Source organism: Thalassophryne amazonica, chromosome 4, assembly GCF_902500255.1.
Source record: "Thalassophryne amazonica chromosome 4, fThaAma1.1, whole genome shotgun sequence".
NCBI lineage: Eukaryota > Metazoa > Chordata > Actinopteri > Batrachoidiformes > Batrachoididae > Thalassophryne > Thalassophryne amazonica.
The window spans coordinates 84,993,724-85,018,543 of record NC_047106.1 but is presented as its reverse complement, the minus strand read 5'-3'; the positions used below and the strand labels follow the sequence as shown (position 1 = coordinate 85,018,543).

Genomic DNA, 24,820 nt, shown 5'->3' with positions numbered 1-24,820 from the left:
AGAAAACCGAATGTCTAATTGTATCTGGCGGGATGCCTTGTGGATTTAAAATATTGTGGAAAACACCACAAACTTTCAATCATTCAACAAGTATATTTTGCCAGGTCATGATAACATTCAGTATGTGAGCTGCATGAAACGCTATATTGACTGAAATGATAATCAAAAACAATCTAATATGTTTTTATCAAAAACACTAAAATGTCTCAACTGAAATTAGACTAAAATACACAGAGTTCTCTAAAACTAGACTAAATGGACTAAATCTAGATTAAAATGAACAAACTTTAGTCGACTAAATCATGACTAAATAAAAATGCTATGAGAATGACTAAATGTGACTAAAACTAAAAAGGACATTTGATAAAAGACTAAGACTATATTAAAAAAAAAACATGATAAAAACACTACTCTTATCAACATGTGGAAAAACAAAAAAAGTTTTCCTTTTTGTCACTACACTTTGTCAGACTTGAACCTGAAATTAATGTTAACAAATACACCCAGCTACAACACAGTGCAACGCTGTAATACCTTAAATCACCTTTTTGAAAATATGATGTGATTATGCTGGCATAAAATAACTATATGACATTATGAAAATGCTGTATGTATTCACCTGTAAAGTTAAATAGACACAACGTCAGAGCGCAGCAAACAACATTGTACAAGTTTGTGCTTGTGTGGTTTTGTGTGCATGTACGTCATGCATTTCATCCTCACCGAGGGTATCGGCCAGCTTTCTGCGGCTAACCTCTTCAGCTTCCTGGCGGAGTTGCAATCCATGCTGGGCGATTTCGTCACTTGCAACATTAGATGTCATGATGAAGATGCTGTCTTTACATTCAATGGTCTTCCCCTTTCCGTCTGTAAGACGCCCCTGAAAAAGTTCCATCAAAGCCACATTCACACATGTTGTGAGTTGCATTACAATAGTGTTTCCTGTGTGGGTTTGGGCTCACCTCATCAAAGAGTTGCAGCATGATGGTGAGGACATCAGGGTGAGCCTTATCCACTTCGTCAAACAAGACAACTGCACTGGGACACGCCTTCAACTGCTTGGTTAGCTGACCTCCCTCCTCATGGCCCACATATCCCGGCGGAGAGCCAATGAACTTCGCTACCTTCGAGGGGAGGTAACAACACAGGTCAAAATGGATTTAACTGGAAATCTGTCAGCAACCTCACAAAATGACACCCGCCACTCTACCATACTTGTTGCTTGCATGTATTATATATAAGTGATAATAAATATTTTGTGATGAAAGTATCAAAAAGTACGGCAACATTAAGCAGGGTAAAGCACATTCTTGATGGTAAATCACTACATACTCTGTATTGCACATTGATTGCACCTTACTTGACTTATGGTGCTGAAGTATGGGGCAATAACTATAAAACTACAGTGCAACCATTATTCAACCTTCAAAAAAGAGCATTAAGAATAATTCATAATGCAGGTTATCGGGATCATACCAATCCACTGTTTATTAAATCAAAGATTTTAATACTCCATGACATGATTTCATTTAAGACTGTTCAATTGATCTATAAAGTGAAAAAGAAGGAAGTACCTGTCAGAATTCAAGGATATTTTATGCAAAGAGAAGGAATATACAGTTTAATTTAAGGGGTTTGTATCATTTAAAATTGCTGGCGCAAGGACCACCAGGAAATGCTTCTGTGTCTCTATTTGAGGCTCAAAAAATTGGAATAAGCTACCTGAGAAACTCCAACGATGTCCAAATATCAATCAGTTTAAATATTTATACAAAGAAATGGTGTTCGCCGGATATGTATCTGATGGAAAACGTTGAGTTGTGTTGTATGATGAATGTGCTTCATTGAATTCTTACTATTGAATGTACTGGGGTAACCAGAACGAAATAGGAGCTGTTATGAAATACTCACTTCCCTCAGCGGTAGTTATTAGCTACTACTGTTCAGACTTTGTTGGAAATGAACGTGTATGAACTGGCATCTAGCCTGGGTTGATTTGACTGTACGAGTGGGTGTAGGCATTGATAAGCATTGCTTCTGCCTACACCTTTCGGGTTGCATGTTTATTGTTTTCTTGTTCTTTCTTTCCTGTAACTTTTGTTTTGTTTATTTTTATTTTTTGTAGTGATTTTGTGGTCTGCAAATGAGTGTTTGTTTGTTTTTGGCATTGGTGCCTAATAAATTCAAATTCAAATTCAAATGAATTTAACAAAGTGGTTAACGTCTGTGCATGTAACTAACAAATATGATGTACTGAAAAACAACAAAAGTCCATGTATCTCCCCTTGAACTTGCCTAACCAGAATAAGTTTCCTTCATGTAGATCTTCACACGGTGTACTACCACTGAGTGAAGTTTAATTGAAAGTCAATATGATGATAATGTGACTGCGCTCGTAGTGCGCAAACCTCTACCAACACTAGTTTCCAATTCCACAAATTTTACCTCGGAAAAAATTTTCAAAGTCCAGTTAGAAGTGACTTTTTTCATAAGCTAAATTAGATGTGATCAAATGTCAGGTGTTTGTATTTAGTTGAAGCACTTAAAGTTTTTTTGTGGTGTTGTCAGGGTTTTTTTCCCCCAAGGTTTTCAGTGTCTGAATTCTTTTTCAGATAATTTTCACAGAACATTGCTTATCTTTGCTATGCACAATTTGTCATAGCTATTCGGCACTTGGATTCTGACTGATAACTGGAGGATAGACAATCAGGCATAAAATTAGAACCTCCATCCAGTTTTAGTGGTGTACATAAACTCATAACAGAAAAATGAGTGACTGAGGCACTTTTGACTGAGATATATTTCAAAATGTACACCAAATGGGCTTTTCAATATTATATTCAATGTCCACAGAATACACAATCCAGATCAGATCAGGATCAAACTTTGTCAGGTAATAGTGAGTGCCAGTGTGCATCTCACTTTCAAATATGAGGGCGATTGGGGCATGTTTGATTAAGATAAAATGTAAAATATACATTAAATGGGGTTTCCAATGTTAAATTTAAATTAAATTAAATTAAATTTAAATGGCGACAAAATCTGTAATACAGATCAGATCCGGATCAAACTTGGCCAGTCAAAAAAGGATGCCATCCTACATAATGCTGTCAAATACGAAAGAAATTCAATCTTTTTGGACAGTTATGAATTTTTTAAAATTTGTTCAATGTTAAAGGACAGGGATTGTCCAAGATTTTTCCTGACTTTGACCTATGACCTTGAAAACTGAAACAGTTCTTGTATATCAGGATATGAATCCTCTATAAAAATTTCATAACGATACATGAAAAATTGTGGGTTAGAGGCTGTTCACAAACACACAAACAGGGATGAAAACATAACCTCTGCCCAACTTCACTGGTGAAGGTAACAAGTATCTCCCACTGAATGCACTGGACCCAGACACACGGCTTCAGGGCTGATCTGACTCCCCACCTTGCCCCACTACAAGGTTGGCTCACAAATGGTCTGTGCAGCTCAATGACTTTAAAGCTTAGTGTTCACATGTTCCTGTCATTTTCCAGGTGGGCTCAAGATAAAAACTGGGAAGCAAACAGCATCTGAAGCCACAAAAAGGGGCGGAGCTAAAGCTGGCAGTGACCATGGTGGTACCTATTCACTGGATGAAATATCTTGCTACCTGCTTGCTATGGGATAACAGATGAGCTGGGTGAGCTTTAGGATAACAAATCGGGTACAGATAAGTGTTTGATACAAATGTAATGCTGTCCACTTGCAGCAGGGTTCCCAAGATGTTGCAGACAGCTGGTTAAGCTGCTGCAAGCTTGCCGGTGACCTGGGCGGTTTCCCAATGATTTTTATTGGTGTGGAAATTTTGACCCGTCCAAAATTTTGTTGATGATTATTACAATGAACCCAACACTCCAGATGGTGGAAGAAGTACTCCAGGACGACAATGTATGCTTGCAGAATGGACTGCAGTGGGATTGGTGATTATCCCAGGAGTCTGCCATTTTGGAATTTTTTTTTCTATCGGGAAGCCAACTGCAACCTAATGGGAACATGGACATGGGGTTTTAACACAAGTAAAGCCTTGGGCTGAGTCCTTAATTTCTGCACCCTATTGCTGGCACTTTAAGTAAATAATCATTGGTGCTCAATTTGATGACCGGAAAAATTTTCCACAATCTACTACTAAGCATTGTTGAGTCTGTTTGAAACAGAGATGATGAACTTGAGAGGAGGGTGTTAACCAACTTCAAATCCATCATGAACAACTCCTCTCACCCTCTGCACCGGACTGTGGTGGAGCTGACCAGCTCGTTCAGTGACAGACTGAGGCACCCTCAGTGCAAGAAGGAACGATACCGCAGGTCGTTCCTCCCTGCTGCTGTCAGGCTGTACAATAACACTGTGAAATAACCACATGCAATAATATGTCCACAAATCACGTGCAATAACAACTTGTTTACAAATCCCAGCACTAATGTCACCTTACCACACCTAAACTCCATTTCACATATTGTAAAGAAGATGCTCCTATCTCCTAGCTCCTTTTCAATCCCAATCATGTTTATAAATATGCATATGTATATGTGTGTGTATATATATATACGAGGTCTGTCAATAAAGTATAGGTCCTTTTTATTTTTTTCAAAAACTATATGGATTTCATTCATATGTTTTTAGGGCAGACATGCTTGAACCCTCGTGCGCATGCGTGAGTTTTTCCACGCCTGTCAGTGACGTCATTTGCCTGTGAGCACTCCTTGTGGGAGGAGTCGTCCAGCCCCTCGTCGGAATTCCTTTGTCTGAGAAGTTGCTGAGAGACTGGCGCTTTGTTTGATCAAAATTTTTTCTAAACCTGTGAGACACATCGAAGTGGACACGGTTCGAAAAATTAAGCTGGTTTTCAGTGAAAATTTTAACGGCTGATGAGAGATTTTGAGGTGATACTGTCACTTTAAGGACTTCCCACGGTGTGAGACGTCGTGCAGCGCTCTCAGGCGCCGTCGTCAGCCTGTTTCAAGCTGAAAACCTCCACATTTCAGGCTCTATTGATCCAGGACGTCGTGAGAGAACAGAGAAGTTTCAGAAGAAGTCGGTTTCAGCATTTTATCCGGATATTCCACTGTTAAAGGAGATTTTTTTTAATGAAAGACGTGCGGACGGATTGCAGCGTCGGCTTGCAGCCGCCGCGACGCTCCGCCACAGGAAAAACACCTCCGTTGGAAGCCTTAAGGACAAGTTGGAACATGTCCAGCTGTTAAACAATTTCTCATATACTCACTCCACTGAAAGCCATCAAAAGCCGCCTGGATTTTACAAATGATTATCAACACGGAGGTGTTTTTCCTGTGCCGCCGCACCACGCCGGCTGCGTCCCGACACGCGGACCCATCCGCACGTCTTTCATTAAAAAAATCTCCTTTAACAGTGGAATATCCGGATAAAATGCTGAAACCGACTTCTTCTGAAACTTCTCTGTTCTCTGTTCTTGCTGGTTGGTAGGTGTTCAAATACTTATTTGCAGCAGTAACATACAAATAAATTATTTAAAAAAATCATACACTGTGATTTCCGGATTTTTTTTTTTAGATTATCTCTCACAGTGGACATGCACCTAAGATGAAAATTTCAGACCCCTCCATGATTTCTAAGTGGGAGAACTTGCAAAATCGCAGGGTGTTCAAATACTTATTTTCCTCACTGTACATGTCCACGTTGTTTCAACAGTTTCAATCAGCAATTGATTATGTCAATTTTTGAAGTTTTTAAATCAAACTCATATCATAAAATTAAATATTGTGATATTCTGAGAACAATAACAACAATAATAATAACATTCATCATTACTAGTTTCTCGAGAGTCGAAGATGACAACTCGTGCAGTCATTAATTATCCAAAGGCTGAAGCACAAATGCTGTTCCAGTTGGGACATACAACACCAACAGCAGGGATAAAGGCAAGGGCAGCTCTGTGCTGGCCTTCTTGAGAATCAGAAAGGCAGTGACACTGATAACCTTCAAAAGCTGTTACTGCCTTCTTGGACAGGGTACACCAGCCCATTCTGTCTGAGGCAACAGCCTCCAGCTGTTTCGGGTCAAGACCACATATTGTCTGAGAATCTTTTCTTTGGGCAGCTTTGGCATTCTTGAAGAATTCATTTGGTGGGTCATCTTGCAACAGAAGTTTAGGTCCCCACAACAACAGCCAGAGTTGCTTTGACCAAGATGAACAGAGTTGGCCTGAACGTAGTTGGCTAACTCATCGTTGGTCTCTCTTCATTCATAGCCACTGAATAGCCGACTGTTTGCCTACTAATTTTGGAAATGGCCTTCAGGCATAAGGTGCCACCCCCCCGCGCCATCCCCAGGAATGTCTGGCAAATCCTCAACATCCAACCTCTATTGGACGCTACAGTGTATCTGGAAAGTATTCACAGCACTTCACTTTTTCCATGTTTTTTGTTATGTTATAACCTTATTCTAAAATAGATTAAATTAATTTTTTTGTAATATATATATATATATATATATATATATATATATATATATATATATATATATACACACACACACACACACACACACACACACACAATACCCTATAATGACAATGTGAAAAGTTTTTTTTTTAAGAGTTTTGCATATTTATGAAAACAAACAAAAAAGAAAAAGAAATCACATGTACTTAAGGATTCACAGCCTTTGACATGAAACTCAAAATTGAGTTCAGGTGTATCCTGTTTCCACTTATCATCCTTGAGAAGTTTTTACAACTTAATTGAGTCCACCTGGGCTAAATTCAGTTGACTGAACATGATTTGGAAAGACACACACCTGTCTACATATGAGGTCCCACAGTTGACAGTGCATGTCAGAGCACAAACCAAGCATGAAGTCAAAGGAACTGTCTGTAGACCTTGAAGACATGATTGTCTCAAGGCACAAATCTGGGGAAGGGCACAGAAACATTTCTGCTGCTTTGAAGGTTCCAATGAGCACAGTGGCCTCCATCATCCCTAAATGGAAGAAGTTCAGATCCACCCAAACTCTTCCTAGAGCTGGCCACCCATCTAACTGAGGGATCAGGGGAAAGGGCCTTAGTCAAGGAGGTGGCCAAGAACCCAATGGTCACTCTGTCAGAGCTCCAACATTGCTATGTGGAGAGGAGAACCTTCCAGAAAGACAACTATCACTGCAGCAATCTACCAATCAGGACTGTGTCGTAGAGTTGCCAGACGGAAGCCACTCCTTAGTAAAAGGCACATGGCAGCCTGCCTGGAGTTTGCCTAAATGCACCTGAAGGACTCTCAGACCATGAGAAACAAAATTCTCTGGTCTGAAGAGACAAAGAATGAACTTTGTGGTATAAATGCCAGGTATCATGTTTGGAGGAAACCAGACACCATCTCTGCAGTGAAGCATGGTGGTGGCAACATCATGCTGTGGGGATGTTTTTCAGCAGCAGGAACTGGGATACTAGGATTGAGGGAAAGATCAATGAGAAGATCAAACCTGCTCCAGGGCGCTCTTGACCTCATACTGGGGCAATGGTTCATCTTTCAACATGACAATGACCCTAAGCACACAGCCAAGATATCAAAAGAGTGGCTTCAGGACAACTCTATAAATGTCCTTGAGTGGCCCAGCCAGAGCCAAGACCTGAATCCAATTGAACATCTCTGGAGAGATCTGAAAATGGCTGTGAACCGACGCTCCCCATCCAACCTGATGGAGCTTGAGAGGTGCTGCAAAGAGGAATAGCCAAAACTGCCAAAAATAGGTGTACAAGAACTTGTTGCTGTAATTGCTGCCAAAGGTGCATCAACAAAGTATTGAGCAAAGGACGTGAATACTTATGTACATGTGATTTTTTTTTAGTATATATATGTGTGTGTGTGTGTATATATATATATATATATATATATATATATATACACACACACACACACACACACACACACGTACGTATGTATGTATATAAAGTTGCAACAGAAAATTAAAAAAAAACTTTTTCCATGCTGTCATTATGGGGTGTTGTGAGCAGAATTTTGTTGGAAAAAAAAAAGAATTTACTCCATTTTGGAATAAGGCTGTAACATAACAAAAATGTGGAAAGAGTGAAGCGCTATGAATACGGTCCGGATGCACTGTATGACATCCACATGAATGGTACTTTTCTATCAACTCCTAGTAGTTGGCCTTTTTCTGTTCATGGGCTTCTTCCACCTTTTACTTCCAAGGGACAGCAGGATCAAGAAGTATAAGGCGTTTTGTTTCTCTGTATTGTGACAACAACTCTGGCCTTAGTAAGGTGTTAGTTACCCCTTCACGGATCTTTAGTTGTTTTTTAGATCATCCTTGAAATCGCAGTCTTTTGCAGTGACTTCAATGGCTGTCTAGTTGGGAATGATGCTTCCCAAGGCTCTTGCCTTGATGAAGCTGATGAAGATAAACCCTGACCGTGTTGACATTGGATTCTTCTTCCTTGTTGTGTCAACTGTGGTTGAAAACCCAAGTGGAACTGTGTCATACTGTCATCTATAACAGCCATCTACTACAGCTACACTGCAATCAGATGGGCCATGCACCTGATTGGCAGGTTTGCACAGAGTTTGCAGTCCAGGTCATCTGTCACGCTGCATATCATCAGGTTGACTGGCGCTGGGAGTGTGTCATAGACCAATCGTAACAAGAATCCTATTCATGAGATGTCCATCTTATAATGTCAATAATATCCTAGCCTTGGCAGACTCAAAATGTAGCCTGACTTTTCATGAATACTGCTCTCTATCACTATTGTGAGAAGCTGATATTTTTGGGTGCCATGTATTTCCAGAAGGCACACTAAAATATGCAAATAGTAGCTTACCTCATGTTTTTCCTGGAACTCCGACATGTCCATACGGATGAAACCCTGAAACATAGACAGCAAGTTCAATATGAGTGCTTGTTTTTATTTTGGTGGTTGAGTAAATATCTGTCACCGAAAGGTACTGCAAAACAGACCATCTTTGAAAATTGGGCAAAGAACCAAATAAAATTTCTTGCACATGCATTTTTTTTTATTGAGGGGAAAATGTGGTTTTAGCTATTAGCTAAAAGGTCCAACACAGGCATGGCTGCAAGCAACTGAAATTTTTTGACTGAACATTTTCTGTGAGTGGATGGCCTGTGTGGCAAAGGTGCACAGCACGAGCGCCAGAGGTGCAGAGGGGTCCAGGTGAAGAGGGGTCCAGGAGCATCCCCCCAGTAACTTTGAAAAAGTGGTGCAATTTGGTGCATTCTGAGAGCACTTTGGTCAGTTTTTCTTGGTTTAAAACACAGTAGTATTTGACTCTTATACTGGAACAAAATATGGCTCAACTCTTTATTTCATTACAATTTATTTACTATCTTGTATGTATTGTCTGTAATAAGTTTCCACAAACAGCCTGGTGGTCTGCATTAACTGACTTTAATTTTGCGTTCGTTCTACATTTGTCAAATTCTAAGTGTGTTTTATAAAACAAATCAATAATTACATCCTTCCTGCTTTTAGTAAATAATACACTTACAGGCTTGATAACTATTGCCAATGGAAAGTCTTTTGCCACGTGTAAGTCATTTTAAAACTGAAGCAATAGTTAAATCATTTAACTTGCAAAAAAAAAAAAAAAACAATAATGTCACTTCAAAATAATGATAAAATAATAATTTTAATGTTAATTCATTAATGTTAATGTTAAGTATCTCGGGGTCTTGTTCACGAGTGAGAGACGGATGAAGCGTGAGATCGATAGACGGATCGGTGCAGCATCTGCAGTGATGCGGTCGCTGTATCGGACCATCATGGTGAAGAGAGAGCTGAGTAGGGGGGCAAAGCTCTCGATTTACCGATCGATCTATGTTCCGATCCTCACCTATGGTCATGAGATTTGGCTCATGACCGAAAGAACGAGATCGCAAGTACAAGCGGCCGAGATGAGTTTCCTACGCAGGGTGGCTGGGCGCTCCCTTAGAGATAGGGTGAGGAGCTCGGTCACTCGGGAGGAGCTCGGAGTCGAGCCGCTGCTCCTCCACGTCGAAAGGAGTCAGTTGAGGTGGCTCGGGCATCTTTTCCGGATGCCCCCTGGACGCCTCGCTGGAGAGGTGTTCCGGGCATGTCCCATTGGAAGGAGGCCCCAGGGAAGACCCAGGACATGCTGGAGAGACTACATCTCTCGGCTGGCTTGGGAACGCCTTGGGGTTCCCCCGGAGGAGCTGGGGGAGGTGTGTGTGGATCGAGAGGTCTGGGCGGCTTTGCTTGAGCTGCTGCCCCCGCGACCCGACTCCGGATAAAGCGGAAGAAAATGGATGGATGGATGGATGTTAATCAGTTTCATTCATAGCTGAGCATGAAACAGGCAAATTGAGTCTCTATGATGTGCTGTGGTTTTCTTTTTGAAATATTTAAAAATGGTGCCGGATTCACTTGACATCATGAAATTAACATTGTGAAGTTCTCACCTTGTCCTTGTGATTCAGATTTCAACACCCCTCTATATTGCGCAAAAAAAAATTGAAAAACAAAAGGTCCGGCTTTCTTCCCCATCCAAAAAGGAAAATGTAAATTAAGTGCTAATGACAAACTTGCAACATAAGAAATAACTAAATTTGATTCTGAAACCAATTTACACCAATTTACAAAAGACTAAAAAGTACTTATGCCATCTTTCTTGCAAGAATGGAAAAATGGAATGAAAAATAACCACAAAAATTATCCTTAGATCTAAAAAAAATGAACCACAAACAAGTATAAAACAAGAACATGTCACACATTATCTAATCTCTCAGGTGGCAACACAACATCAAAGTATTCATGATTGTAAGTCTATCCATGCATATGCAGTAATAGTTAGTGGTCGCTGATGTATTTTATTGCTAATTATCCATCTCACTCTGGGAATCAGCAGGTGCATTCCCAGAAAATGTCTTACTGTGCATTTCTCAGCATGTGATGTACATTTTAGGAAAAGCAGAAACATCCTGATGGCTGTCAGACAGAGTGAAACGAAAGCTGCTACGTGTGATCACCACCACCCCCCACCCCCTCCACCCTCTACATAACGAAGCTGCAGTGGAGATCGTCTCCTCCATCAGGTATCTTGGAGTCCACCTCTCCAACACTCTCACCTGGCACACCAACACCACAGCTGTCATCAAGAAAGCCCACCGTCTCTATTTTTTGAGGAAATTAGGAAGGACCGGACTGAACACAGAGGTCCTCAGGGCCTTCTTCAGCTGTGCAGTGGAGAGTGTCCTGTCCTGCTGCCTCCCTGTGTGGTATGGTGGCTGCATGGTGGCGGAGAAGAAAGCGCTGCAGCGGGTGGTGAAGTCTGCACAGAGGACCACCGGATGCAGCTTACCACCCATTGGGGACATCTACATATCCAGATGTTGAGACAAAGCCACCTGCATCCTCCAAGACTCCACCCACCTTGCACACAGTCTGTTCACACCCCTTCCCTCTGGAAGGAGGCTGTGCAGCATCCCGGCAAAAACGTCCAGACTGAAAAACAGCTTCTACCCGAATGCTGTCAGACTGTTGAACAGTTCAACATCCACCACCAAACTGTGAACATTGCACTACATGCACACTGTCACCTTCTTAATACTCTAATGCTGCTGCCGCCAACTCTGTGCCTTGTATATATATTCTATGGCCACAGGGGTGCGCATATTGTACATTGCAAAAGTTTATATTGCAAAAGTTTATACAATAGGTTAGGTTAAAAAAAATTGTCCCAGTTAACTACACCAAGACCTGGAGAAACTGCATTTCGTTCTGCCTGTAAGGGTCGAGTGACAATAAAAATGAGTCTGAGCCTGATCACGAAGCTTCTGAGCTTTCATTTGAAATTAAAGGTTAAGATTTACAGAGGATGTACAGAGCGGAGATGACACCCCCGAAATGCTTAACTTTTTTAGTGTCTGGATCCTAACGTATACTGATGCTGCTGTTTGTGTCGCAGGATGCTAGTGTACTGCCGTACCTCTCCACTGTTTTCAGGCTGTTTCATCACACAGATTTATTTCTTAGATTTTTCACAGTTAAATTGATGACAACACTTATAAGGGTGCACAAAGCAGGGCGTCTAGCAAACTGTTTCTAACAGGCTACGATCATAATTAATGGACATGCATGTGCACTAAGTTTTCTCACAGTGGAACACGGCTGTTTTACTTTTTTTTTTTTTTACTGTAACTGCATCAAAATTAACAGTTGTCACTTAAAAATGAGCCATCATAACATGACGTCACACTTATGGAAAACTTTGCAATTAATCTGCATCTCTGTTCTTAATGTTAGCAGATACATTCCAGTGAAGCGCACGCTGGGACATTTTCCTCAAAATTACATAAACACTGTTGGAAACACTCGGAAATGTTATGATTTCAGTGCGACATGTCCTTTAAAACATAGAAGAATGTAAATAATGCACACCGCTATCCAGCACCAAAATCTCGAAGAATGAAAGTATGTCTCGGTACCTGAAAAATTTCAATTTCCATTCTGTTGTTTTTGTCATAAAAGCCTCCCTGTTCTCTGTTACAGGGGCTGCAGCATTGTTATTAGCCTCCAATCTGGTCGATCTTGTGGTAGACGACGTCGATTGAGTCGGCTGTGCACCAGTCTCGGCCTCTGTAGTTGGCTTGGCACCAGTGGCGGTCCTAGAGTGATTTACTCCCCGGGCGAAACCCCCTGCGTGCGCCCCCCCCCTGCGCACACTAATGTGGCCACCACCTCCACCCCACCACCCATGAAAACACTAACTTCTTCCTGAACACCCACAATCCCACAAATTAACTCACAACAACTATTCTCAAGAACAAATTTCCGGTTTTAATGACTACTGCAATAACAAACAAAGAAATTGGCACAGTCTAATGTGTCATCATCCATGGACTTATCTGCAATGATCATCTCAAACGTTTGCAGGAGGGCATCATAACTGTTTGCCCCAGTGCTCACTATCCGTGATGTGAAATTCCATCGAGTAGGAGCATTTCTGGCCAACCTTGAGCAGCCTGCAGACTCAAGAAAAGACATCTTTGTGGATTTTGAGAAAAATGTGGCAAACCCAGAGAGTGATGCAAAAAATATTCTGCACTCAGATAAGCATTTAGCCCCCTGAGACAGAACCAGATTCAGTCTGTGTGCATAGCAATGCACAAACATTGCACTGGGGGCTGTTGCTTTAACTTTGGCCTGCAAACCATTGAGAGCTGAAGCCATGACAGCAGCCATGGCTTCTTCGTAAGGAAGACTATCAAATGGCTTCGCCAAAATCCGGTCCACAACATTCAAACTGTCTGCTATTATGTGCAGCTTGCTACCTACCTAGCTCGCTAGCTGGGACTGGCGCGAGGCTAGTGTGAAGTGTGTCCACCTGTGAGTGCTTTGTGACGGTGGAGGAGCTCAGCAGCACCCGCTACTCGGTAGGGACAGAAACTGCGATAGAAGTCAGAAAGAGTGATAGAAGTCAGCCTCCAAACACAAGCAGCTACAAAAAAAACCCACCAGAAATAGAAGCTCGATTTGTCACTAGTCGTTTTTAACAAAGAAAATGCCGCTAAGAGGATTAGGAAAGTCTCCGGTTCAACTCAGAACAGAATGAAAATGCTCCCACGGATGTTTACACCAAAAGATCGCTGATTCGCTCCTTTCGCTGTCAATCAAAAAGGGATTCAGCCTCAGACAGATCATCCAATCATCATGCAGAAGCTGAGCGTCCGGGCCGGCCGAGGCCAGCCCACTGCCCCATAGACCCCCAGACACGCTGAGCGTCCGATGGGCGGGACAAAGCCCAGTATTTATCCAATGAGTCGTCTCGTTTCGCTGCAGTCTTTGCTTCTCTACTGTTTATAGCACTGTGAAGCTGCGGGAATAAGTGAGAGGAAAGCCGCCATGGGACGGGAAGGTGGGGGGCACCGCTCTGCCGTAATGTAACAAAACCACGAACCCCCCTGTCAGGACAACCCCCCCCACCCCGTTTTTTTTTTTTTTTCCCGCAGTGATGGCTGCCCGGTCGGCCCGCCTCCAGGACCGCCCCTGCTTGGCACCGGCGTGCACCGGCAGCACCCCACACGTGAGGACGCTTTTCTTCATGTAACGCTTGTGTTTTCACATAGTTTGTGTTGTCTGGATATAAAAAGAATAAAATAAAGAGCTGAAGTTGTTTATGTGAAATTTCCCTGCAAAAATGTGTTTGCGCGCAGTCACATTCCCACCAGGTCTTGTGCTAAATCATTGCAAGATGATGCCACTCAGCAGCTAGGCGCTGTTATTCCATTGTCTGAGGACAACCATGCGGTTTTATATGATGAAATAAATGGAAAATGGAAACACATTTTGATGGAAATCCGTCCACAAACAGAGGATTTGCAGCCCTGCACAGTTGGGTCAGTGAGTGAATGAGTATGACAGAGTGAGAGAGACACACCTTTTTGATGTCCTTGTGCATGTAGCGAGCCACTTGTTTGGCCAACTCTGTCTTTCCTGTGAGATAATCAACCATTAAGACAGAACAGACTTAATTTAATTATTCAGTATCCAAAAGAAACATCCTGCCTCTATTTACTTACATTTTTATTGTTGGAAAAATACAAGACATTTTGGGGAGAATATATCAATATGCAAAGACTTCTGAAGCTCAAGAAAACAAGCTCATTCATTTTAGACAGAAAGATGAGCATTTCCTCTAAGTGCTGGCCTAAATCCCAGTGCCTCCATCTACAAAGCTTTCAATCATGCACCGCTCTCAGAAGCAAACATTATGATTGTCTGTAAAATATTCTGCATATTAATGCTCATATATGATATTGATGTCGTGTGTTTGGTATGCATATGGGGATAACTGTGGCTGTGTGTCTGTGTGTTTAATATTGATGCCTCATGCCCAATGTTTGTTGCTGAAGGCAACAGAGGAAATGAACACCGTCTCAACTTCATCTATCTCTCTGACCTGTCATTTCCCCATCTACCTCACTTTTAGCCATCTATTCGGACTGCGATATCCCTGTCTGCCCCCTTCGTGTCGAATACTCCATCTTTCAGCCATTTGAAAACAAGCCTGTGTTTGTGTAAAACAGAGATATGCCAATCAATTTTATTTATTTTTTGATACCAACATCATTGAGAAATGTCTGATGCTGATCCCCACAATCCACAGCTAGAGCATGCACGTATGTAGTGCACACATGCACTCACAGATACAAAAATCAGTAAAATCTGCGATTATATGGAAAATGCAAAAACAAAACAATGACTCACATTTTCTTTGACTTTTATTTCATGACAACAGGATGAACCTAAGACATTTCATGCTTTTCCTGGACATCTGGACAACTTCATTTGATATCCCCATTCCTGCATTTACAGTGCATCTGGAAAGTATTATGAGGAATTGCAGTATTGACTGCAGTGCTAAAGTCTTCAAAGAACATCCTGATGTATGTGTTTGGCTGCTCCAGGTGGACCAGGGTTCTATGAAGTGGAGACAACATCCTCTGTAGATCTGTTCATCAGGTATGTGAAATGATGGCTGTCCAGGTCTGCAGGGATGCTGTTTTTGATGTGTGCTAACACCATCCTCTCAAAGCACCTCACAATCACCAGGGTGAGGGTAACTAGGCGGTAGTCATTAAGGATTGTGACAGCAGGCATTTTGGTCACAGGAACAATAGTAGTCCATTTGAGGCAGGTGGAGACAGCAGCATGTTGTAGGTAGAACGCCTTAATTGACAGAGTGGCATCAACTCAGAACATGGGGCCATTTTGGTTTCAACTGCGCTGAACTACTGAATAAATCCTTTTTGTTTTCAACATTTTTTAAATCATTTAACCACATACTATAGCAACACATCCAGGTACAGGTGCTATCAAAATAAATATAAAAAATATAAAAACAGTTAAGCTATCAAATTTACAATTCACGATGATTTATTTAATGAATTTAAAGCCTGATTTTATGCTTCTGCAGCTCTGTAATTCCATGTCATGCAATGATGTGCGTGAGTTTTAAAAATTCTTCTTAGCTGGATTATGCTTTATTCTGGACTAATCTGATCCTCAACAAGCTTTTCTTTCTACAATCATCACATACAATTCAAAAGTAAGATGAACAATTTCCTCTTTATCCACTCGGTGTTGTAAAGTTGCGGGCTTTTCTGATACATTTGAAATCAGCATGCACACTGCAAAAACTATTAAAATATGAAGAGTAAAAGCAGAAAAGTGTCAAATCACAGCCTTTTGCGTCTGATTTAACAGGTGCACCTCAGGCTGCAGGTCCGAGTCTGACCACGGTGTGAAAAAAATAAATAAACGATCGGCCTTTTAATCAGAGAAATTACTCCGGATCCACTTTCCTCAAATCAGCGAGTGTCAGAGCGCTGAACTATAATTTGTACCTCTGTTACTGTGCACGTCCAGACTGCTCGGGGTTTTTAATGGAAATACATTGCGATCGGACGGGACATCTTATCTGATGTGAGTGAAAATCCGTTATATACGGTGTTTATTACATGGAAAACAATACAAAAACATTGGGACTTTTTTTGTCCGATGATTGCGAATATTCAGTTTATACAATGACGATTTAGGTGAGTTTTACTTTACATGGGACTGAACAATAAATTTACCTCTAAAAACTTTGACAATGATGTTGGCTTCCATCGCACACAGCCTACTATTTTCCCAAATTTTTCTTCTGTTCAGATATGAAGGGAATCTGTACATCTTGAAGCCCTTGATGTGTCTATTTGTGCATCCAAACGCACAGCAACCCAGCATTTTCAGCAAATAAAGAAATAAAATAGCTGGATTTACATGCAGACAGATTAACAGCCAACTCTATTTTGAACCCAAGATGGCACCATGAGACACATGACCTTTTTTTTTTTTTTGACTTGTCATGTCGCCACTCTCTCAATTAAGGTACTCTACTTGGAGGGAGAGGTTAAAGATGTCTGTGAACATCCCAGCCAGCTGGTCAGTGTAGGTCTTCAGTAGGCGGCCCATCACCCCATCTGGTCCGGCTGCTTTGGTGGTGTCGATCCATTTCAAGGTGGATCTCACCTGGTGCTGTAGGATGAGGAGTATCTGCTTCTCCTCAGACTGGATTCTTTCAGCAGTCTGTGCTCTTCCCTGATGTTTATCAAAGCAAGCAAAGAAGACGTTCAGTGTGTCAGGGAGATCTCTGTCTTAACTGATCTGCATGGTGTTTTTTTTTAGTCGGTTGGGATTTAATTCCTCTCCACATGCTGCTGGGGTCGTGGTTCTCAAAGTGGCCCTCTATTTGCTGCCTGTACCTGTTCTTGGCTTCTCTGATGCATTTTGCTCGGTTCTTCTGGCTTCTGGGCAGTTTTGTATTCCACCTGGTCCCCTGACCTGTAGACGGCATCTCTGGCTTTGAGCAACGACTGCACATTTCCATGAGACCAGGACATCTGATTTAGAAACATCCTGATGGTTTTAGTAGACAGTATGGCCTCTGTGCAAAAGTTAATGTAGCCCAGGACAGCAGAGGTGTCCCAGTCCGTGATGGCAAAGCAGTGCTGTATTGATGTAGTGGCCTCCTCACTCCATACCTGCACAGTCTTTATGGAGGGTCTAGTCCTTGCTCAAGAACTTGAGTGTTGTATTGTATTTGATACTGTTCCTTTCCAAAGTATAAATGAGGCCTAATATAACTGTAAATGGTTAACTTTATCTGTGAAACTGCTGATTTTGAGAAGGACATTAAATGATTATTGTGGAACTGCAGTAATTTTCCAAATGTTCATTTGAATGCCTGGACTGGACTAGGCAGGGAAATCTATTGGCACACCATCCCCACCAAGATTTTTTTTTCAAGAGCCACCACTGGTATTCACGTTTCGCAATGAACATTTTGCGGAAAATTCACGATTTGCAACTGATTCACGCTTTGTGGGTTAACAAAGTTATAAAATATAAATTTGTGATTAAAAACCAAAGGTTTACAGCCTTCTACCATGAGCATCTATATTTTGTATTGTATTTTAGCTCATGAAAAAGCACTTCTAACAGGACTTGACCTTGAAATTTTTTTCCAAGGTAACATTTTGTGGAGTTGGAAACTAGTGTTGGCAGACGTTTGTGCTGTATGAGTGTGGTGCTCCAGTTTGGCTTTCAAATCAAATTTTGCAATCAACAGATGTGCGTCTCGCCTCTTAACCCACGGTGTATTCAGAAAAAATAAATAAAATAACATCGCATACGTCTCAATAAGACTGAATAATAATGATAACATACCAAAGTGGTGTCTCTAATTTCACTCCTGCTGTGTTCACACACAGAGAGAGCCCTGTTGAATTATTGTTCCGCTGTGTGGTGCTCCACAGAAAAACAACGTCCCTTCATCAGCCTTATAGATGGTTAATCCAGTGTCACTGACAGTGGGGCAGTGGAACAGTAGCACTTAGCTTAGCCATCACTTTAGCTCAGCTTATCTAGTAATTTAAAGGCCTGGGAGCTGGTCGACATCACAGCTGCCCCGTTAAAAGCAGCAGGTCATCGTCGGCTTTCTGTCCAACTCCGTGATCACACAAGCAGCTTCCTCAGCGAGACTTTGTTCTGCATGTAGCAACTCAGCTTAGTGCAACGCAAACCACAAACACAGCCGTTTCCACGCTTTTGGAAGAGCAAACACGCTTTAAGAATTTTCTCTTGGCCACACAAAAGGAAAAGATAAAATCTGTGGTTATATCCATGCTCTGAGGACCATTCTCATGCTGTGCTGGGCTTCACTTCTGCTGTTTGTACACACTCTAAAAAAAAACCTCTCACTTTCCTCAAATTATCTTTAGAAAATCTGCCCATCTGATAAGCGACACTAGTCAGGTGACTACATCCTTGCAAAAAACCCCCAAACAACAACAACAAAAAAAACACCCACATTTTAACTTTTTCGACATATTCATTATCAAAGCTCACAAAACACTGATTGCACTCTGTAAAATATTACATTTTCCACCATTCATTTTAGGGCCGTGACCCGAGATGACATAACCAAAATTCATATCCCTCACAGCTTGAGGTTTCTGAGCATTTGTCAGAGGCAGGTGAAATCATGCAAGTTTCCCTATGTTTATGACTTCATTTCTCAAGTCATATGGCACCAAAAATAAAATGAAATGCATCAATATTTTCAGAATTCTTTTTTCATTCAGAATAGTCAACTCAATTGACATTTTATTTATGAGTGATACGCACTTTAAGCGGCATTTCTGAATGCAATTCTGTATTGTAGCACATGAAAAATTTTTCCCAATGTAATCCCTTGTCCATGTGGTTATATCAGCTATTGATGAATGACATCTGTTAATGCACTGCCATCTGTGGAATTGAATATCACAGGTGTTCAGCTAAGGCTTGTGCCCTTGCCCTTTGTGCACTGAAATTCCTCCAGATTTCTTGAATTGTTTAATGATATTCTGCACTTTAGTGGGAGAAATAAACAAATCCCTTCCCATCTTTCTTTGAGTCACATTGTTTTTAAACATTTCAATAATTTGTTGTCAAGGTGGTGGTCCTCCACCACTCAGCCTTTCTTTGATACTGCATTTGTATTAAATCATGATTACACTCACCTGTTGACATCACCCATTTGAAATATTATTTAATTTCTATTTTACTTAATTTTTTTTAACCACATTACTAGCCCTGAATTGTCCCTGTCCCAGTTTTTTTGCAAAGTGTTGCAGGGCTGAAATGCAGGAACAGATATGAATTAACAATTCAAATGAAGTGGATCACAGAAAACATGAGATATTTGAGTTACACAGTCTGCAAAGAAATACAAGTTTAAGTACAGTTTTAATTTGGATTTCCATACCACCCTGATATTTTCTGATTTGAGGCTGTAATATTGATTAATTAGATACTATGCTCAGCAGTGACAACACTACAATGTGGTCCGAACATCCTCATTCAAACATCAATAAAAATTAAGTTCTGGAACTGCTAGTCTCATTTTGCGTGCGTGCGTGTGTGTGTGTTGGTGGGAGGAGGGGTGCACATCAGAATGCACGGGCGGTCAGGTCTGAGAGGATGCGCTGGTGCTGCTCGCCACTCCATCCACCACACTACAGAACAGCACCGTGTTATGGTTGGCAACCACCCAGGCAACAACCAATCCATTCCCACCTCCTGAAAAGAGTCATCTATCTGTTGCTTCCAGGTGATACGTTTCCCTTGGCCTTTTCCACATGCTGGGATCCTCACCACTTAAGACACCGGCACACTGAATCCTGGCTATTATGTTTTGTCGAGATTTCCTCATGGTATAAGTAGTAAACCGTCTCTGATTTTCCCAAGGTAACTGTTTGACACAAAGTCATTCCAGCAGTACCTAAGGATTCTCTGGAGAGACCTATTACCAGGTGGGCCAACAACCGAAGATGTATAAAGGAATAGAGCAGCGCAGTGCGCATGCAGTGCTGAATAGATGAGATCACAGCATTTCATTGATATGGCTATTGATCATGATTTCTTTCAGACACACTGATGTCTGTGGTTCTGTGCACACACCAGCACAGCTGAAAAGACATAATGAGCAAAGCACAGAGTACGTATGGTAAAGTAATCAATCAATCAATCAATTTTTTTATATAGCGCCAAATCACAACAAACAGTTGCCCCAAGGCGCTTTATATTGTAAGGCATGGCCATACAATAATTATGTAAAACCCCAACGGTCAAAACGACCCCCTGTGAGCAAGCACTTGGCTACAGTGGGAAGGAAAAACTCCCTTTGCAAATTAAATATTGTTAGAGTGCCTATATGCAGAGTGGTGACAACTAGCAATTTGAAGCCATACTGTTTCCTACTTTGAGCCATTATCCAATGGCTCAAAGTAAGAAACAAGCTGCATCAAGAAATGGATTGAAATAATTTACATAATTTTCTATAAAGTCGGAAAATTGTACATTGCTAGTTTAATTTATTATTTACGCACGTGAATGGAAATCAAGTGTATAATGGTAAAATCTGGAGTAAACAACATGAAACAAATGTTTCACGGTTGACATGTTTATCTGTGACTACATTTAATTAAAGATCATTTAGGCCTCACACACATTTCAGTGCAAAGGTTTGCTACTTACCAACACACAAAGATACATACTTTTAGGTATTTCGATAGCAGTTATTAAAGCAAGTAACAGATGTTTGACTTCGGTGTGGAGCCGAAAAAAAAAAAGAACATAAGTATTTATTCCTCACATTTCTACCCATGTGTTGAAATCCTTATCGATTTCCAGAGTAACTGGTGTTATTTTTCATTGGTCTTATTAAAATATATATTTCTGGTTTGAAACAAATGAAGTCAATAGAGTTTAATTTTTTCTACTTCTTTTGGTTCTACAACCCCTGGCAATAATTATGGAATCACTGGCCTCGGAGGATGTTCATTCAGTTGTTTAATTTTGTAGAAAAAAAGCAGATCACAGACATGACACAAAACTAAAGTCATTTCAAATGGCAACTTTCTGGCTTTAAGACACACTATAAGAAATCAGGAAAAATAATTGTGGCAGTCAGTAACGGTTACTTTTTAGACCAAACAGAGGGAAAAAAATATGGACTCACTCAATTCTGAGGAATAAATTATGGAATCACCCTGTAAATTTTCATCCCCAAAACTAACACCTGCATCAAATCAGATCTGCTTGTTAGTCTGCATCTAAAAAGGAGTGATCACACCTTGGAGAGCTGTTGCACCAAGTGGACTGACATGAATCATGGCTCCAACACGAGAGATGTCAATTGAAACAAAGGAGAGGATTATCAAACTCTTAAAAGAGAGTAAATCATCACACAATGTTGCAAAAGATGTTGCTTGTTCACAGTCAGCTGTGTCTAAACTCTGGACCAAATACAAACAACATGGGAAGGTTGTTAAAGGCAAACATACTGGTAGACCAAGGAAGACATCAAAGCGTCAAGACAGAAAACTTAAAGCAATATGTCTCAAAAATCGAAAATGCACAACAAAACAAATGAGGAACGAATGGGAGGAAACTGGAGTCAACGTCTGTGACCGAACTGTAAGAAACCGCCTAAAGGAAATGGGATTTACATACAGAAAAGCTAAACGAAAGCCATCATTAACACCTAAAGAGAAAAAAAACAAGGTTACAATGGGCTAAGGAAAAGCAATCATGGACTGTGGATGACTGGATGAAAGTCATATTCAGTGATGAATCTTGAATCTGCATTGGGCAAGGTGATGATGCTGGAACTTTTCTTTGGTGCCGTTCCAATGAGATTTATAAAGATGACTGCCTGAAGAGAACATGTAAATTTCCACAGTCATTGATGATATGGGGCTGCATGTCAGGTAAAGGCACTGGGGAGATGGCTGTCATTACATCATCAATAAATGCACAAGTTTACGTTGATATTTTGGACACTTTTCTTATCCCATCAATTGAAAGGATGTTTGGGGATGATGAAATCATTTTTCAAGATGATAATGCATCTTGCCATAGAGCAAAAACTGTGAAAACATTCCTTGCAAAAAGACACATAGGGTCAATGTCATGGCCTGCAAATAGTCCGATCTTAATCCAATTGAAAATCTTTGGTGGAAGTTGAAGAAAATGGTCCATGACAAGGCTCCAACCTGCAAAGCTGATGTGGCAACAGCAATCAGAGAAAGTTGGAGCCAGACTGATGAAGAGTACTGTTTGTCACTCATTAAGTCCATGCCTCAGAGACTGCAAGCTGTTATAAAAGCCAGAGGTGGTGCAACAAAATACTAGTGATGTGTTGGAGCGTTCTTTTGTTTTTCATGATTCCATATTTTTTTTTCCCTCTGCTTGGTCTAAAAAAGTAACCATTACTGACTGCCACAATTTTTGTTCCTGATTTCTTATAGTGTTTCTTAAAGCCAGAAAGTTGCCATTTGAAATGACTTTAGTTTTGTGTCATGTCTGTGATCTGCTTTTTTTCTACAAAATTAAACAACTGAATGAACATCCTCCGAGGCCGGTGATTCCATAATTTTTGCCAGGGGTTGTATAATAATTAAACTAAATGAATGCATTATTTTGGTGGGCATAATTATTAATACAAAAATAATAGCCATAATTCTAATAAAAATCTGAAGGTAACTGCTATACACTATGCATAAACTGCTCTGACAGAGATATCAAAATCTCTTGACTTTATTTTCCCATATTTTCTCCTTTCTTTATCTGTGGGAAATCCATATACACTCAACAAAAATATAAATGCAACACTTTTGGTTTTGCTCCCATTTTGTATGAGATGAACTCAAAGATCTAAAACTTTTTCCACATACACAATATCACCATTTCCCTCAAATATTGTTCACAAACCAGTCTAAATCTGTGATAGTGAGCACTTCTCCTTTGCTGAGATAATCCATCCCACCTCACAGGTGTGCCATATCAAGATGCTGATTAGACACCATGATTAGTGCACAGGTGTGCCTTAGACTGTCCACAATAAAAGGCCACTCTGAAAGGTGCAGTTTTGTTTTATTGGGGGGGGGGGATACCAGTCAGTATCTGGTGTGACCACCATTTGCCTCATGCAGTGCAACACATCTCCTTCGCATAGAGTTGATCAGGCTGTCAATTGTGGCCTGTGGAATGTTGGTCCACTCCTCTTCAATGGCTGTGCGAAGTTGCTGGATATTGGCAGGAACTGGTACACGCTGTCGTATACGCCGGTCCAGAGCATCCCAAACATGCTCAATAGGTGACATGTCCGGTGAATATGCCGGCCATGCAAGAACTGGGACATTTTCAGCTTCCAAGAATTGTGTACAGATCCTTGCAACATGGGGCAGTGCATTATCCTGCTGCAACATGAGGTGATGTTCTTGGATGTATGGCACAACAATGGACCTCAGGATCTCGTCACGGTATCTCTGTGCATTCAAAATGCCATCAATAAAATGCACCTGTGTTCTTCGTCCATAACAGACGCCTGCCCATACCATAACCCTACCGCCACCATGGGCCACTCGATCCACAACATTGACATCAGAAACCGTTCACCCACACGACGCTACACACGCTGTCTGCCATCTGCCCTGAACAGTGTGAACCGGGATTCATCCGTGAAGAGAACACCTCTCCAACGTGCCAAACGCCAGCGAATGTGAGCATTTGCCCACTCAAGTCGGTTACGACGACGAACTGGAGTCAGGTCGAGACCCCGATGAGGACGACGAGCATGCAGATGAGGTTCCCTGAGACGGTTTCTGACAGTTTGTGCAGAAATTCTTTTTGATTATGCAAACCGATTGTTTCAGCAGCTGTCCGAGTGGCTGGTCTCAGACGATCTTGGAGGTGAACATGCTGGATGTGGAGGTCCTGGGCTGGTGTGGTTACACGTGGTCTGCGGTTGTGAGGCTGGTTGGATGTACTGCCAAATTCTCTGAAATGCCTTTGGAGACGGCTTATGGTAGAGAAATGAACATTCAATACACGAGCAACAGCTCTGGTTGACATTCTTGCTGTCAGCATGCCAATTGCACGCTCCCTCAAATCTTGCGACATCTGTGGCATTGTGCTGTGTGATAAAACTGCACCTTTCAGAGTGGCCTTTTATTGTGGGCAGTCTAAGGCACACGTGCACTAATCATGGTGTCTAATCAGCATCTTGATATGGCACACCTGTGAGGTGGGATGGATTATCTCAGCAAAGGAGAAGTGCTCACTATCACAGATTTAGACTGGTTTGTGAATAATATTTGAGGGAAAGGGTGATATTGTGTATGTGGAAAACGTTTTAGATCTTTGAGTTCATCTCATACAAAATGGGAGCAA

At 41.2% G+C, this 24,820-nt stretch overlaps 1 protein-coding gene across 1 annotated transcript in view; it reads right to left on the bottom strand.

Moving 5' to 3' along the window:
- The window catches only part of clpb (caseinolytic mitochondrial matrix peptidase chaperone subunit B), a 128,828-nt gene that overhangs the window by 16,515 nt on the left and 87,493 nt on the right, over positions 1 to 24,820 (bottom strand). Inside the window, exons 9-12 of the mRNA XM_034168191.1 lie at positions 14,436 to 14,491; positions 8,843 to 8,887; positions 963 to 1,124; positions 724 to 880 (exon numbers count right to left, since the gene is read on the bottom strand). Of these exons, the coding sequence (XP_034024082.1) occupies positions 724 to 880; positions 963 to 1,124; positions 8,843 to 8,887; positions 14,436 to 14,491 (420 nt within the window). The remainder of the gene's footprint in view (positions 1 to 723; positions 881 to 962; positions 1,125 to 8,842; positions 8,888 to 14,435; positions 14,492 to 24,820) is intronic.